This window comes from Grampus griseus, assembly GCF_964374135.1.
Source record: "Grampus griseus genome assembly, chromosome: 16".
Classification (NCBI taxonomy): Eukaryota; Metazoa; Chordata; class Mammalia; order Artiodactyla; family Delphinidae; genus Grampus; species Grampus griseus.
The window spans coordinates 60,237,212-60,253,195 of record NC_139010.1 but is presented as its reverse complement, the minus strand read 5'-3'; the positions used below and the strand labels follow the sequence as shown (position 1 = coordinate 60,253,195).

General features: G+C 52.5%; 1 protein-coding gene across 5 annotated transcripts; it reads right to left on the bottom strand.

Moving 5' to 3' along the window:
* Window positions 1-1,322: 1,322 nt before the first annotated feature.
* Window positions 1,323-15,897, bottom strand: PPRC1 (PPARG related coactivator 1; the record flags this gene model as incomplete). 5 transcript variants are annotated; one of them, XM_082673811.1, is made up of 14 exons in its annotated part: window positions 1,323-1,731; window positions 2,017-2,168; window positions 2,413-2,534; window positions 2,658-2,724; window positions 2,835-2,984; window positions 3,950-4,673; window positions 5,676-5,746; window positions 6,518-6,575; window positions 7,397-7,450; window positions 7,740-10,674; window positions 10,789-10,890; window positions 11,011-11,157; window positions 11,701-11,889; window positions 15,745-15,897. In XM_082673811.1, the coding sequence occupies 14 exons, from the start codon at window positions 15,895-15,897 to the stop codon at window positions 1,628-1,630; spliced, it is 5,028 nt and encodes a 1,675-aa protein (XP_082529937.1). In that variant the 3' UTR covers window positions 1,323-1,627. The 5 variants fall into 5 exon arrangements, with proteins under 5 accessions (XP_082529937.1, XP_082529939.1, XP_082529938.1 ...); XM_082673813.1 differs by having other exon boundaries at window positions 2,658-2,718; XM_082673812.1 differs by having other exon boundaries at window positions 5,676-5,743.
* Between the last annotated feature and the right edge of the window lie 87 nt (window positions 15,898-15,984).

Genomic DNA, 15,984 nt, shown 5'->3' with positions numbered 1-15,984 from the left:
TGTGAAGGCGGAACCCTGACGTCAGGGGCCACGCCCTCAGCCACGGCGGGAAAACTTCGGATTTCCCGCGCCCTGCCTTTTTGATGGAGCCACCTTTTCTCAGTGCTGCGGTTACCCGCGCCCCTGGCATCTGGATGCCAGAGTAATGAGTGGGCCGGGGGGCCCGAGCTGACCTTGAATTCCTCTAAACTTGGTCACATGATCTCCCAACCTACCCTATTCGCGCTGCCCGTGGACTCCCACTCTTCATCTTCACTGCCTCCAACACCCTGGGAGGCCCTTTCTCAAGATACCACCCCAACCTCTGCATTCCCATCTCTATTACAGCCGACACTTCAGATTATCTGTGGTAGTGGTGAGGCGCTGACCTTCAAAACTGCCCCTACCTCAATCATGACTTGCCCATGAGACAACCCTTTCCTCTTACATAACACAGCCTTAGGTCAGCTCCATGAAGGGGAAAAGGGGTTGTGCACCAAACCTGAGTGACAGCAGCAATCTCTTCAAACCTATAATCCTGAAAATAACCCTTCTACCTCCTGGGGACAGCCCACACTATGAACCCTCCCTGTGGAAAAACTAGAAAACCCCTCAGCTGCCTCTCCTTTTGTCATGAGTACTCAAATTTATCAATCAATGCCCAGGCCTGCCAAGTTAATTCCAAGTTCTATCTTATGTCAGTTCGTATTAGCAAACAGCAATCCCTTCAGTCCTATGCACTACCCCTTGACTATTTCCCATTCATGCCCCTCAGGGAGGTAAGGATCCACTTTCTCAAGGGACACACCTCTCCTTTGCCTTTCTCAGGCATTCCCCTATCCTTGGTATATAATTCCTACAACTCCCTCTTCCCCAAAGGTCTATCCACCTGCATGCATTCTTTAAACATCTGAGAACCTGCTGAATGCCAAGCATTGTGCTCAAGCTATTATGGTCCACATACACACAAGTCTCGGTTTCAAAAACCATTATTTGCAACAGTGTGAGTGTCCTCTGGGTGCTTGATATTAAAATTCCTTCCTGGACCAGTAGCACCACCTTTGTTGGAAATGCAGAATCTCAGGCCCCATCCCAGAAGTCAGAATCTGCATTTTTAAAAGATCTCCAGATGATTCAACTGCTCTTTTAAAGTTTGAGAGGCACTCCTAGATGACTGATTTCACTTACAACACTCTTGAGGAGCAGTTTCAAGTGGTCAGGATTCTACACCTCACCAAAGAGGGGTCCTAGGAATTAAATGGAGGTAAGCATGTCCCTGTTGTGTTCAGAGAGGAAAAGTGACTTGTCTGGCACTACCACCATAGAAAGAAGCACAACAGCACTTGGCAGTTCCCTCTAGTTCATGTTTATTAGTCTGCATAGTGACTTCGATTTTCCAAACACTGGGGGAACCCCTCAACCCCATCCTTCTTACATAGGAATGCAAGTTAATGTGTTTCAATGCCTATTATAAAAAACAAATACCACTTTAAAAAAATCTGATTTAACACATTTTTATTTCACTTTTTTCCATTTCTTTATAAAACAGTCATCTCCTCACTAGCAGCTGTCTCCCCTAGACTGGGGGAGGGAATGGAGGAGGTTGGGCACCTCCAAAGAAAAGGGGGTGGGGGAGAAGGGCCCAGGGTTACCTCCTGAGGTTCTTCTGGGCCTGTTTCAACAATGTGTCAAAGTCAAGAGAATCAAATTTGCTCTTTACAGGAGCAGGGTCAAAGTCTTCCCGGTTGGAGTCTATAAAGGTAAAGAGAGACAAACATCAAGGTCTCTGAGTACACCTCCCAACCACAGCGTCCTCAAATGGCCAGCTACCTCTCATGTCTATAATGGATGGAGCTAAAATCACCTGGATATTAAGTCAAAAGACAGGTGAGCACCCATTTCTCCTCTCATCCCACCCCTTAGGCTCTTCACGTGTCAGAGGAAGACAAGTCTGCCTAGCTAGCGCCCCTCTCAAAAGCCTGGGGACCTTTTGAGGGAGGAGATGATACCAAAGGCTCAGGGCCTCCCTCCACTCACCAAGATCAGAATAGCTTCTCTTGCAGAACTGCCTGCGGCCCCCAAAGCAGAGATCAAAGGGCTGTTCATCTGCTTGCCTCAGTTTGTGGCCACTCTCAATGGCTGCAAATGCCTCCTCAGCATAGCGATAAGTGACGAAGCCATAGTTGTCACTGGTGGGGAGGGTGAGACAGAGGCTGACATGGCTATTTGGGCACATGCCATGGAGAAGAGACAGCTCGCCAGGGTACAGTAATGGACTGGGGTGGTTCTTCTCATTCCCCAAATTGCCAACCCTCTAACTGTAGAAATGAAGGTGCCTATATTGCCTAGGACACCAGAGCAAGGGGGGAGAAACAAAGAAGCATCAAGATAGATAATGAGACAGGACATCCTGACCTTAGGGCCCAACCTCACCCTTGGACACGGAAGTGGATGGTGCACTCCTCAATCTCTCCGAAAACAGAGAACCTCTGTTTCAGCTCTGACCTAGTCATGCGACCAGGTATCTTCCCAATGAAGACCACTCTTCTCTCTTCCTATGTTAGGTCAAGGAAAATTGACACACTATGAGCCAAGGCCATAGCTGCAGACGGCTCTCTGAGCTCATGTCATGGCTCAGGGACAAGCCCTCTCCTCCCAGGAGCTGTTCCTCTACTCACTATTGCACGCTCCTTCTGCAGAACTCTCTGCCTTTGGTAATGGTCGTGTGAACGATAAGAACTGTACCTGACAAGAGAAGAAGGTGCCATCAGTGCCCCAGACATTACGCAGCTCAAGTCTCAGAACTCTTAGGCACCTGCACCCCAGATGCACCGACTCCCTGAAAACACGCTCACCGCCGCCTCCTGTCACTTCTCCGGCGAGGAGATGGAGAGCGGGACCGACTTCGGGAACTAGATGATGAGGATGAGGAAGACGAGGAGGAAGATGAGGAGGAGGAAGAGGAAGAGCATCTTCGGGAACGTCCAGAGGAACTGCAACTGGACCTGGAGAACAAAGGGGCACACAGGAATGCTGGGAGCAGTGCAGGTATATTCTACTTACCTCACCTTGGCCCCAGCCCTGCCTCCCTGTCAGGAAGCTCAGGACCAAAGGCAAAGCAGAGCAGAGGAGATCTAGAAGAACTCTTCGCAGATGACCAAACTGAGAACCTCATGAACTTTAGATGTTCTAGAGTATTTGGGCACAGATCATATTTATTTTCAATTATGCAATTAAAAATAGAAAAATATTTAACAAATCAGAAAGAATAAAAATAACGGAGACTCGGCGATAAAAGGCTGGGCCCTAGGTCTTACAATTAGCTGCGGGTGGGGAGGGGGACAGGCCTGGGTCTCTGGGATCCTGCTCCCCTCATATGTCTCATAGGAGTACTATGAACACGGCATTTAGGGGATGTGCTAGACCTGTAGTAGGGGACATTTCTGAAGATAAGCTTCACCATCAAAAACCAAGAATTCTTCATTGATTAAGTGGAAAAATTTGGGTCTATTACTGAGAAAAAGGTACTGCCAGAAAATAGCTGAGGCCACAGTGACACTCAAAGGAACTGTCCCAGACTGTTTCCTCAACAGATGATTAAAGAAAGGACTGTTTGCCATTAACAACCCACTAGACCACCATCCCACATACTACCGGGAAAATAGCAGAAATAAGGACTGATACAGTATGCAAAGGAATCAACGTGGTCAAGATCAAACCCTAATTGTCTCCCCAAGGCAGGTCTCCAGGAAGGAGGAGACCTCAGAGATATCCCAATCTCCAACAGGGGATAGAAGCTATCTTCTCAGAGCTTGCCTCCTTTGAATCCAGTAAAGGGGGAGAAGACAAAAGCCAAAGACAGAAATAGAAGCCTTACTGCCTGAAAGTATCGATGTGCTAAAGCTTTCAGAGTAAACCAGAGGAGAGAAATTCCAAAGTGGAGAGAACCTAACAGGCCATCAGAGCTCACCTTCGCCACCTCTTGTGTGGGGGGGAGAGGGACCGGGACCGGGACCGGGATGAGGAAGACGACGATGAGGATGAGGAGGAAGATGCTTCGCTGGTCCGGTTGGACCCAGAGCTGACAGAACGGTTGCTGCGGCCACGGCGGCCTTGCCAGCCCCGGCTTGGGGGGCTGGCTGACCTGTAGGCTTTTCGATAACAGCGCATTGACTGCTGCTTGGCTGAGGGATCAGGGAGAGTCCTAGTGTTCGTGTCATTCCGGCAGGGTGAGGCCTCAGGGGACAGCAAGGTGGATGGGGCAAGGCAAGGGGCTGGGGGATCTGCCTGATCATTGCTAGTCCTGTGATCAAGTGGCTTCTGGGAGGCAGCTGTGCATGGGGGCAGCGGGGTGGCTGGGCCCAGGGACAAGACAGGTTTGATGGTGATATCCTGATGGCGTTTGACATTCCATCGGGAGCCCACCTCTGGAATGACTAGGGCAGGCGTCTTTTTTGGGGGGGTCCTGCTCCGGACACAATAGTCATGGTCCCCAGAGCCCACATGGACTGGACTAGGGCCATGGACCCCTTCTTGGAGGCAGGCTGCAGCTGGATGTTTGGCCTCTGTAACTCCTTCAGGCTTCAGGGTTCCCTCCTGGGCGGTGGACTTAGGAGATTTGGCTTTGGCCAGCAGTGAGACAGCAGCCAGGGGCTTCCATAACTGATGGGGAGGGGTAGCTGGAGGGGTGAGCCCTGTGAGGGGAGGGAGGATGGAGATAGCAGGATGAGATCCGATTCTACACTTCTAAACACTGTGAATATAGGCTCCAGGGATCCCCACTTCATCTCACAGAGTATACTAACAATGATCAACAGCCCAACTTCTCCCACTGTTAAAACTGCTCCTTCCCCTGAGTTCCCCATCTTGGAGACCAGCAGTAGACACCCAACCAGCTTTGGTCCTCCTGAACTGTTCAACCTCTCACTGCCCAAACCTAGCTGGTGGCCAGGTCCTGTCTGTCCTACCTCTTCATTCTTAGACTCACCCCCTGTCCTCAGAACTGCCTGACTTCTGGGCTGCATCTTGCCTGAACTCATGTAATTGTCTCCTAATAACCTCCTACCTCGGGCATCACACCTGTCCACCTGTCTTCTACATTCCTGCTGGTGGGAGCACCCAAAAACCAAACTGGTAACGTTTTTACAATTGCTTCTTCACTGTACAGTATAAAGTCCAACCAGCTTAACATGGCAGTCAAAGTTCCCATAACCTGACCTCCTGCTTTCCACTCCAGCTTTCTCTCTTCCTTTAGCTCTGCCCAGCACCCTGATCAACCACTACACTCCAGCCAAAATGAACCACTCACAATTTCCCAAAACATACCGGGCTGGCTTTGCTTCTCCAGCTCACTCAAACCATTCCATCTACCTAGAATGCCCATAAACCTACCTGATTGGTATCAGTGATTTTCTCAAGCCTCCACTTTGAGGATTACCTTCTATATAACCCTACCCTGACTGTCCCTCTTCAGACCCCACTATAAGCCACACAGGCTTCTTTAACACACAACATCTGATACTCAACATGCTCATTTGTTTACACATCTGACATCTGCCCCCTGGACTGTGAGAACCTCAAGGACGAGGATCAGATCTCTGTATCCCCAACACCTACACACACTTGGTGCAGAGCAGGCTCTAAAAACATTTGCTGCATAAACTAATCAAAGGCAGAGTTCCCCACCCTGAACCCACCTGCCACGTTGGCCAGTTCTGGGGCTTGTAACCGGTCTAGGGGCCTCTTCTCCTGGGGAGTGTCAACGCTGCTGGCGGGGGGAAAAGGGAAAGCCTGGTTCATTGCCTCCTCAACATCTTGTACATCTGCTTTGCTCACAAAGCAATGGGAGAGGGGTGCGTGCAGAGAGGAATGGGGGGCACAAACTGCCCCAATCATTCTCCTCCAGCACAAAAGGGGTCTTAGTGACTGAACTTTATGTAGGTTGGGTCTCAATTCAGCTCTGCCCAATTCCTGGATGACCTTGAATACCCCCCACCTCCTCCAAGCCAGGAGCCTCTCGTGCCCGGCTCAAACCAACCCAAAATCAATGTGGAGGAAAATATGCTTGGCAAAACAGGATGGGGTATTGTGAACATGAAAAAAAAAAAGGCCTCTTGGTGCTGGAAGAATGGGGAACAAGGAGGTCCAGGATGCCTGTGCCCTCCAAGGAGTCAGGGGAGCCCTAGCCATGAATATCCTCCCCCACTTTTTCTTACACCATTACCAGTGCTGAGCAACCTTAACGCCTGTTAAATAAAGGAAAGAAATCCCCAAAAGCACGAGTTGCCAGAAAATAAAAGGCATCACCATTTGGAACCCCAGACTGGAATAAGCCAGAAAATGGTACATATATATCCTCCTCCTTCACCACTCAAGACAGTACGCTGTAGTGATGGGCTGAACCGGGGGTGGGGAACAGGGAAAGACTAGAGCGGACTAAATGTCCCTGTAACAGAGGCATCCAGTTGACAGTCCTGGAGTACCGGCCGGCTGCTGACCAACAGCTGGTAGGGTAACTCACTCATGTCCCCATACTTACCCTGAGTTTCCTACAGCCAGGCTGTCAGCAGGAGCCGGGGGAGGGCACTCCTTTTTGGCTGCAAAGAAACCATACTAGTTAAAAGCCCAACCAGATGTTCCATACTGAGGAGGTGCAGAAGGGCTGGCTCTGAGACCCAAAGGAGGAAAATCCATTTTGCCTACATACTCCATTTGGGTCTCCCCAGAGAGATCCATTCTCCTCCAGTGGGTACCCAGGTATATTTTTAATCATGTCTCTTCTCTGCTCAGAAACAAGCACACTCCCCACTGAATCTGGGGAGTCCAAACTTCTAAGCCTAGCATTCCAGGCTCTACATAACCCACCTAACTAACTTCCTAGTCTTATAACCTACTCTTGATCTACACTTATATTTTCTATTTTGCCTTGTACTACCGATACCTGTTACCAATTCAGCAGTCATTTCTGCAAATTCTTCTCCCCAGTCAGACCATAAGCTCATCTGAGAACAGGACATAATATCTCCCGCAGCACCTAGATCCATGCCTTGTACTGAGAAGCTGAGCTATCCATTGCCTTTCAAATACATGCGATCTTTCCTATACCTCTGCCTTTACTCATCAGTCTCTGAATTCCTGTCTTCCAAGGCTCACCTGGAGAGCTACCTCCCCAAATAACCCAACACACTTGAATCTCCCCATCCATCTACTCTTTATAGTTCTTGCCATGCTGTACCCACCACTCTCCCTGGCTTAGATTGTGTCACAGGTAAATCTTGTCTTCCCATTCCAATTAGGGGGCTACTCTAGTGGCTGAGACTCCCCTTCTCCTTCCCCCCAGTTTAAGCAACTACAGGGCTAGGCCCAAAGGAAACATCAACAAAAAAGGGTTGGAGCAAAGCTACCCAGGTTTCCTCACCTTCTGATTTCTCAAATTGCTCCAGCAGACTGGACAGGTCCGATGCCTCAATTCCTGTGGAAGCATACAACACAGCCCCTATCAACTGAGTACACAGGTCCCAGAAGTCCCAAATCACCTCACTTCTTCCCTAGGCTCCCCATGCTCACTGTACTAAGTAAACCAAGGCAGCAACACAAAGCAGAAAGAATCAAACCAACCCAGACTTCTACCTCTCAAGAACTCTCCAAAGAAATCCAACAAAGGCCAGCCCCATCAAGGTAGTTTATCCTGTTTTATGGAGGACACTCCTCACACAACCCCCATGCCATTCTTCACACCAACGGAACTGTGTGGCACTCACCAATCTCACTGATGAAAGCCTGTACCACATCCTCAGGACCCTGGGTACGTGGGGTAGGCAAAAAGGACAGTGTCCTTAGACGCGCTGGGTGGACAGCAGGCAGCTTGGTGGTAGTGCTCTGCCTTGGTGCAGATGTGGGAACAGCCTTGGCAACAGGAGAGGGTGCCTTCTCCCTGGGCCTAGCTTCCTGGGGCTCAGGCTTTAGCCTCTCTGATGCAAGCTCCTCAACAGCCACACTCTCAGCAGGCAGACACGGTGGAGCCTTGATCCGAGGGCTGTGCACCGGGGAGGACACCTTGTGTTTCAGATGGGGAGATGCAGGCACTGGCTTGACCTCCACCTTGGTGGGCTCTATCTGTGGAGCTCCCTGACCAGCTGCCCCAAGACTGAGGGGAGGAGCCATCGGCACAGTCAGTACACTATCAGGAGGGCCAGGTGGGATGCCACTGGGCTCCACCTTGGGTGAGGGAACAGCTCTTCCAACAGAGGTTAGAGGCAAAGGAGGTGGGGGAACAGCAGGCCAGAATGGAGGGTGTTGCAGCCCTGGGCCCCATCCCAAGGGCCCATAGGTACAGCTGGAGATATAAGGTGGGACTGGGGCAGGAGGAGGTACCCAAGGCACATTGCAAGTGGAGGGCACAGCATAGGCACCTGGAGTACCAGACACTAGGGGCACCGTCGGTGGAGGAGGCAAGCAAGGATAGCCAGCAGGGGACAAGGGGGGATAACAAGGCCAGGGTGGCACAGGGGCATAGTGAGTAAAGGGATCAGGTGGCACTGGCCCCACAGACATCGGAACACTAGGAGGCTGCAAGGGTGGTGGGGGCAGACTGGGGACACTTTGCCCATTTGTGGGAAGGGGCAGCATGGGGGTCATGCCCAGCCCACCCGTGGGAAAAGGCAGGGCAGTGGGCATTGTGGGGGGCATGGACTGCACAGCAGGAGGTGGAGGTCTTGCTGGCAGTAGCATCTCTTGGGATGGCACCTGCTCAGTGGGAGTTGAGGCCACAGGTTTGCTTGCAGGTGGCTCAGGACTAGGAGAGGCAGGGCTGGGACCCATAGGAGCAAAGCAAGCCTCAGAAGGAGCCTCAGGGCTTCTCTGCAGAATTGTCTTCTTGGCTGTGGCTGGTGGGACAAGACAAGGGATGTCTGCCAGCCCTGTGGGAGTTTCTGGGAGGCTGGGCCACTTCCCAGCTGGGGGATGGGGGTTCCTCTCTTCTGCCTCTGCTTGGCGCTGCTGCCTTCGTCGCCGGTACTCAGATAGGCTAAGAGGCCGAGGCCTGGCTTCCTGGGCTGTTGCACTAGTACCAGTTTCCCCCTTCAGAGGACCCATGACCTCCTTGACTTCAGGATTGATGGCCTTTGGGGGGTCTGAGGACTCTGCTTCCAGGAGGAGCTGGGGGGCTGGACTCCCCTGGGCTGATGACACTGCGCCACGTCTGGGATCAGTTGGCCTAGACTTAACTAGTACAGGGTCAACTGGAGCCAGGTCATTGGGAAGAGAGTCAACTTGTACTGGCTTGGCTAGGATAGGGTCAACTGAAGGCAAGTCATCTGAGATGGGAACAACCACTGCACGGTCTACTGCTGCTGAGTCAGCCAGAACTGGGTCAATCAGCACTGGGTCAGCTGGGAGAGGGTCAACCAGCTCTGAGTTCGCTAAAGCACGGTCAACCAGTTTAGGGTCAACAGGTACAGGGTCAGCCACAGTGGGATCAGGGTCAACTGCAGTGGGATCAGGGTCAACCGCAGTGGGATCAGCTTCAACAGAGTCAAGTGGCATGGGGTCAGCTTCAGAGTCAACCAGTGAGAGATGGGTTGAAACAGGGTTGGCTTGGATGGGGTCAACCAGGCTGGGGTAGAGGTCTAGAGGACCTTCTTTAGCAGGACTAGCTTGTCCAGCACTACTCTCCAAGTTCCCAGAGCCAGGCTTCTCCAAGGCAGCTGCCCAGGCCCGAGCCCAAGCCTGGGGCTTCCCTCTACCACGGGGAGGCACAACCTCTCTTTGAAGGTCCTCCTGAGGCAAGCTGCCTCCCTGAGAGGTCAGCTCTGTAACTGCTGTAGACTGCCCACGAGAGGCTGACCTCAGCCTCCTGGCATAGCCTTCTGCACAGGCAGCTGGCTGCTCCTTGCTCTTCTTCTTCCTGCCCTTTCGAGCTCTCTGGGAACTTAGCATTGTGTTGGCTGGTGGGTTCTGAGGGCCCTTGGGTGCCATTGGCTCCATGACCTCCCTGGGCTCCAACAAGCAGGCTGACTCCAGCTTTTCCTTTGAGTCCAGTGACAACCCCTCTTTCTCAGGGCAGAGGGCTTCCCTGGGCACAGCAGCCTCTGTCTCTGCCTCTAGTGTAGGCATGAGCAGCTGCAAGGCCGCACTGGCCTCTAGCGAGTTATCCAGGAGGACAGGCTGGGGTCCAGTAGGGATCTGTCGCACCACAACTGGGATCTCCAGGTCGTTGCCAGCTGTGGCCGCCTGGCCCACAATTTCCAGCACCACACAATCCTCAGGCAGTGTCAAATCACCTGGCTGCTCTTGAAGCTCATCCTCAAGTGCCGTCAGGTGGGTGAGGTTAGGCAGGCAGTACGGGTGCATGGCCCGCACCAGCTCACTCAGGGAGGAGATGCTCTCATCGCCAGCTGCCTGCACTGCCATCTCTGCTGCTACTGCTGTTTTATCTTCCTCCTCAGGACAGGCCAGGTGCATGGGGAAGTCTGCGATGCTGCTCACAGAGTTGTTGAGCTCCCCAGCAAGCATCTCGCTGCTGAAGCCGGCCACCTCCTCCTCTTCTTCCCCATCACTACGCTGCTGGGGAGGTGGGGACTGGCCCCAGCGGGGTCTTGACCTTGGGGGTCTCCAGCTAGGAAGCTTGGGGGAGGAGGTCTCCAAGAAAGAGGGTGGAGAGAAGTCCCAAGGAGGATCTGTGAGAGACATCTCAACCTACAGGAGAGAAGATAAGACATAGGAGTTTTCTCCAGGAATATCTTTTTCCAGACATGTCCCCATATATTCCTCCCCATTGGGAGTCCATGAGGCTCCCTAGGTCAGGCTTACCCCACTCACTCTACTACTGCCTGTGCTGGGCCCCAATGGGTCAGTCGGGGTGATGAGGTCACGTTCTGGGGGTGTCCGAGAGAGGCTGAGCAGCCTGTGCAGCTAAAAGGGAGAAAAAGACCTGAAATGTGTTTGTGCTTCAGAACTTTATGAGTAGGCTCGTGGATGTGGTTCTAACCTTTGCACCAACCACACACCCCCTTCCCCTCATCCCACACTTACAGAGGAGCCCTCCCGAGGTGACACAAGCAGCTCTGAGTCAGGAATGCTGTCAAATGGAGACAGGTTCTCGGAATCTGCATTGTCCAAGATCTCTGTTAGAGCTGTGAGCAGTGACACTTCATTCTGGTCCTCCAGAGATAACCTGCTCTGCTCAGGAAAGACAACAGGAAGGTCCCACCACCATCCCTATGACCTACCAGGCCACTGAGAAGGACTGGATGCCAAGAGAATCCCTCTCCCAGGCTCAGTTCAGCTCAATTTGCCAGAGAGAGATGTTAGTACCAGGAGGCATGGGTTCCAATCTCATTTACTACCATCCACCATCTCTCTAGTGTCAACAGAGACCTGTCAAAACTGAGTCTTGAACTTATGTTTCATACTCCCTACACTCTCAGGTAAGATGTGGGATGCTCAGCAGACAACCCTTGGCTAAGCTGGAATTGGACTCAAAACACAGATCAGAACCCTCTGAACATGTAAGTCAGGGGCCCAGGCAGGGTGAAAGGCCTTGGATGATAATCCAAGTCTGCCAGGGCATCCTCTTACATGGGATGTAGCCCAACTCTCACTGAGAAACAAAAACACACTTCAAGGACTCAGGTTGAGTATCTAGGAACCAAGGTGCTAGGAGAACAGAGCCACTGAGCCAAAGCTCCTGCCTGAAGACCTCCAAGCTCAGCCCCAGCTCACCTCTCCAAGGCCACCAAAATCTTCAATGAGGGAGATGAGGGAGGCATCCATATAGCTGTGCATGGTCCCCAGCAGTGTCCCATCCTGCAGTATCAGCTCCTCCATCTCTAAGTCCTTGTCCCTCAAACAGGGGCCCAGCCGAGATAGACTGACAAAGCCAGAATCATCCCCCTCCTCATGCAGCAGCACCTGGGGCAAAAGGGAATAAGGTCAGGAAGGCACAGTGAAGGCTGCAGGGCATGGGCCCTCGGGGGCAGCTGATTTACACACTCTGTAAACCAGGTACCGAGCCCTCCACCAATGGCCTCAGACTCAGCAGGAGCCCCAACACACTCTGGACTTGCTGGGCAGAGAGAAGTACAAACTATGAGCCACAGCCACAACCAGATGGCAGTGTTCAAGAACCTTCTGGGAAAAAAAAAGTTTAGACTCCATCCAGAAACACTTGGAACCACACGAGATTGATAAACTGGGGAATAAAAACATCAAAAAGACCAAGATTGTTGAGAAGAGTTATCTGCTGGCAGTGATGAAGACAGACACTCTCAGGGGCACACCAAAGGAGAGGAGGTCAGTAAGCAGGCAATTCCAATTACAACCACCTTACCTCCCTCAAATCCCACTTAGGCCTCTCGTCTCTGCTTAGCTCAAATCCCACCTTCTCAAGAAGACACCTCAGCCCTCCCCAACGCATCTCTCCTCACATCCCGAATTCATACGTGTTCCTGTACCGCTCACTTCTCTGGCAATCACATCCTACCCACTTCCCTACCCCATGACATTCCTTGCATCATTACTAAAACTATATTCCAAGTTCCTTTGGGGCAAATAACCCTTTGTATTCTATTAGCTTATATCTTTCTTGGCTCTTGGAAAGGTTTAAACTGTGCTTATACTTCCTGGTCACCCACCATGCCTGGCACAGTGCATCACAGTATACACAGCTGACAGTCACACTTATTTCGAACTTCTATTTTGAAGGCTCTACAGTGTGCCACCCAACCTCTCAAAGGTAGTCCCAAGGGACAAGTCTCTTCCCTACCCCAACCAGGTTAGAGCAAAAGAAGAGAAAGCTTGATTCTGTGGACGGAAAAGCCCCGCCCCACCCCACCTCTTCCCTGAGAACTAACATCTTCAGCCTTGTCAGGCAGGGAGCCATCCGCCCAGGCCTGTCAAGAGTGTGGGCGTGGGCAGGGCCAGAAGTGGCTAGAAGGGCTGGCAAGGCCAGAGGCAGGGGTATCTCCACTATACGAAATTATAGATGATGCAAAGGCCAGAGAACAGGAACAAACACGGACAAGCCAGTCTTACCTCTCCTTTGGCAGCAAAGGGAAACTCTGTACCTCTTCCAAAATAAAAAAAAAAGCAACAGGTGTGACTGCACCCCCCCCCACCCTCCTAATCAAGCTGAAGAGTAACAATGCCCAACGAGAGAAAAGGATAGATAGGGACACTTTAGGAGGCCAGGCCCAGAGATGAAGTAAAAGGTGGCAGGTTTTAGGCACTAACTCCTCCCAAGCCTTCACAATCCTGTAATTACAACTAGCAACTGAATAGCACCTCGCTCAGCAAACACTCCCAGGTGAGCAAAGAGGCTGCATCTCCTGCCCTGCCACCTACCTGACCCAGCTACTAGGCCAGAATCTCGAGACAATGTCCAGCTTTATGAACCACTCATCACCACTTCCATCAGGCAGGTACTGGAGCCCCAGTCAGAGAAGCCCCTCTTTACCTGACCTCACCCATCCCTCCCCTCAAACCCCAAACAGCACAGCTCCCAGAGTACCAAGATCATGGAGAGGATAAGCCCAGGCTAAGAGTGTGCCAGCCACCAGCATCTCTTAACTTTAACAACCTCCCGACTGGCTTTCCCATATCCGGCTTGTCCCTGCAGGGTTCAAAACCAGCTACAAACGTGAAAATACACATTTGATCACCTCTTGAGACACTCTCTAATCCCCTCCAAGGGCATCTTCCCGCTCTTAGCACTAGGTTTAAAGTCCTTAAATGGCTTACAGTGGTCCTGGTATTCCCCACCAGACTCCTCCAGCGTGTCTTCTCTCACCACTCTGTCTGTCTCTGTATACACCAGCCATACGGGTTTCTCCAATAAGCCATGTTCTCTCCCACCTCAAGGCCTTCACATACTGTTCCCTCTGAGGAAAGCTCCCCCTCCCCTCCGCCCCCCACAATCTCACCTTAAAATGTCTCTTCCCAGACCCTGCAAGGTAGATTACTACTGCTGATTATATAATATGCTGCACTTTCCTCTGTCCTCATCATTATTTATTGTCTGTCTAAAACATAAGATCTGATAAAAACATAAGATCCTGGAGGACAGGGACCATGTGTGGTTTACCACAGTATCCCCCTATGTCTAAACATAATGGAACCTCAGTAAGTTCCTGGCTGATTGACTAGCTTCCACATACTCATCTTTGTGTGTGTTTGTGGTGAACAATCTCTCCACAAGACCCTCTCCAACCCCAAATGACTACCTAACTTGGACTACAGCTGGATCATGGATACTTCCTGCCTCTCCCCCAAAGGGTGGGCAGCACCAGCCCCACAAGATATGGCCTCTGAGAAAATAAGGGAAGAGCAGGTGGGCAGCTCCCAAGTAGAGCCCCAGAAGCCACTCCCCACCCCCCACCCCCAGGGCCTGGATTGGTCTGCTAGAACTGATATTACCTGGCAACCTGCAGCCCAACTCCCACCTAGAAACCAAAAAAGAAAAAAAAAAGCTTTCAAGGACTCAGCTTAATTGCTTAAGCAAGATAACAGTTCAAACGAAGTCTTGCCGACCTCCACTCTGGGTGGGAACTTTTAAGAAGCCCTGGTGAGGAATGGGACGATAACACTTTTAAGTATGGAGAACTGAAGACCAGGAAAAAAAGAGTATGACAGAAAGAATGTCCCCCCCGCATTTAGTAAACGTTCAACTGGTGTTGAGTAGTTCTCAGATCGCCTCCAACTTTTGCCATCCCCAGCACAAATTCCAGAGAAGCTTAAACACAGACCATCTCAAATTTGTCTGTATCAATTCACAGGAGCAGGCCTTAGCTGCCTCCTCAAAAGCGATGCTTGAGAAAAGTGAGGGAAGGAGAGGACTCCCTTTCCTTACTTAAGCCTGTGCCATGTAAATGTTGAAACCTCCCATGCCCCTTGAATCACGAACGAGGCAGGACTGCAGGCAACAAAAACGCCAGTGCCCATGCCTCACAACCCACCCCAAGCCGGTCGGAAAGAGGCCGCCACTCCACAGCCCTTCAACCTCAGCCCTCTACCCTCCCCAACACACTCCGCCATCCGCAGGGCACAGACTACCCGCACACCTGTAAAGTCCTTTACCATCCGTTGTCGAGAAGCAACGCGGATCAAAGCAAAAAGAAAAAAACTCCTCCAAGGCTCTGGGCAAAGTTGATTCTAGCAGCCCCTACCTTCCTTCCTTCCCAGCCTGGGGCCCCCAGCGCCGATCGGAGATGGCGGGACCGGCTGAGACACACCCAGTTCCCGGCAGTGCGGCTCCAGCGCCGATACGAGATGCCCGGCAGCCTGGAGCGGGAGCCACGTGGACATCCCCTCCCCGCCCCCACGTGGACCCGAGGGCCTCCTCCCCCCCGCCCAACCCACGTGGGTGCCGGGGCCGCCTAGAGGGGGAGGGGAAGCAGACAAATTATCCCGGGAAAATCGCTCCCCCCACCCCACGTGGCTCCGAAAAAGCACTGCGGCGCTGGGCTACAGACAGCCCCCACTCGGCATCCTTAGAGGGAGGTCTTACTCTAAGTCCGAGTCCCCCCACACACAGGGGCCAGGTTTCCGACACCCTGCTCTGCCCCTCCGACGTTCCGGAGGAATGGCCATAAGGACCCGCCTCTGCCCGCATCCCCCCAGCAAACGACCCAGGTCCGGTCGGTCCAATCCGTCTTCCGCAGCCACCCGGCATCGACTCCCGAACGCTTCTTCCCTTTCCTGTGGCGTCCACGTGTCACCGCCCGGCACACGCCGCTTTGCTGCCAGCCGCGGGCCGCCCGCCAGTCTCACCTGCTCCCCGCCACTCACAGCGCCCACAGTGCCATACGGCGCTTGGCTCCGACTCCCCCAACCGCTGCTGCGCACTCCACCGCCAGGGTCGGGGCCGGAGCCCCCACTCAGAAGCGGCGCGACTCCGTCTCTCAGTCCCCGGCGCGCCGCCATCTTGGCCCCTGAACACCCGGCGCAGCTCTGATCGCCGGCGCCGCCTCGCCCAGCCGATTGTAGGAAGGAAACTACAACTCCCGAAAG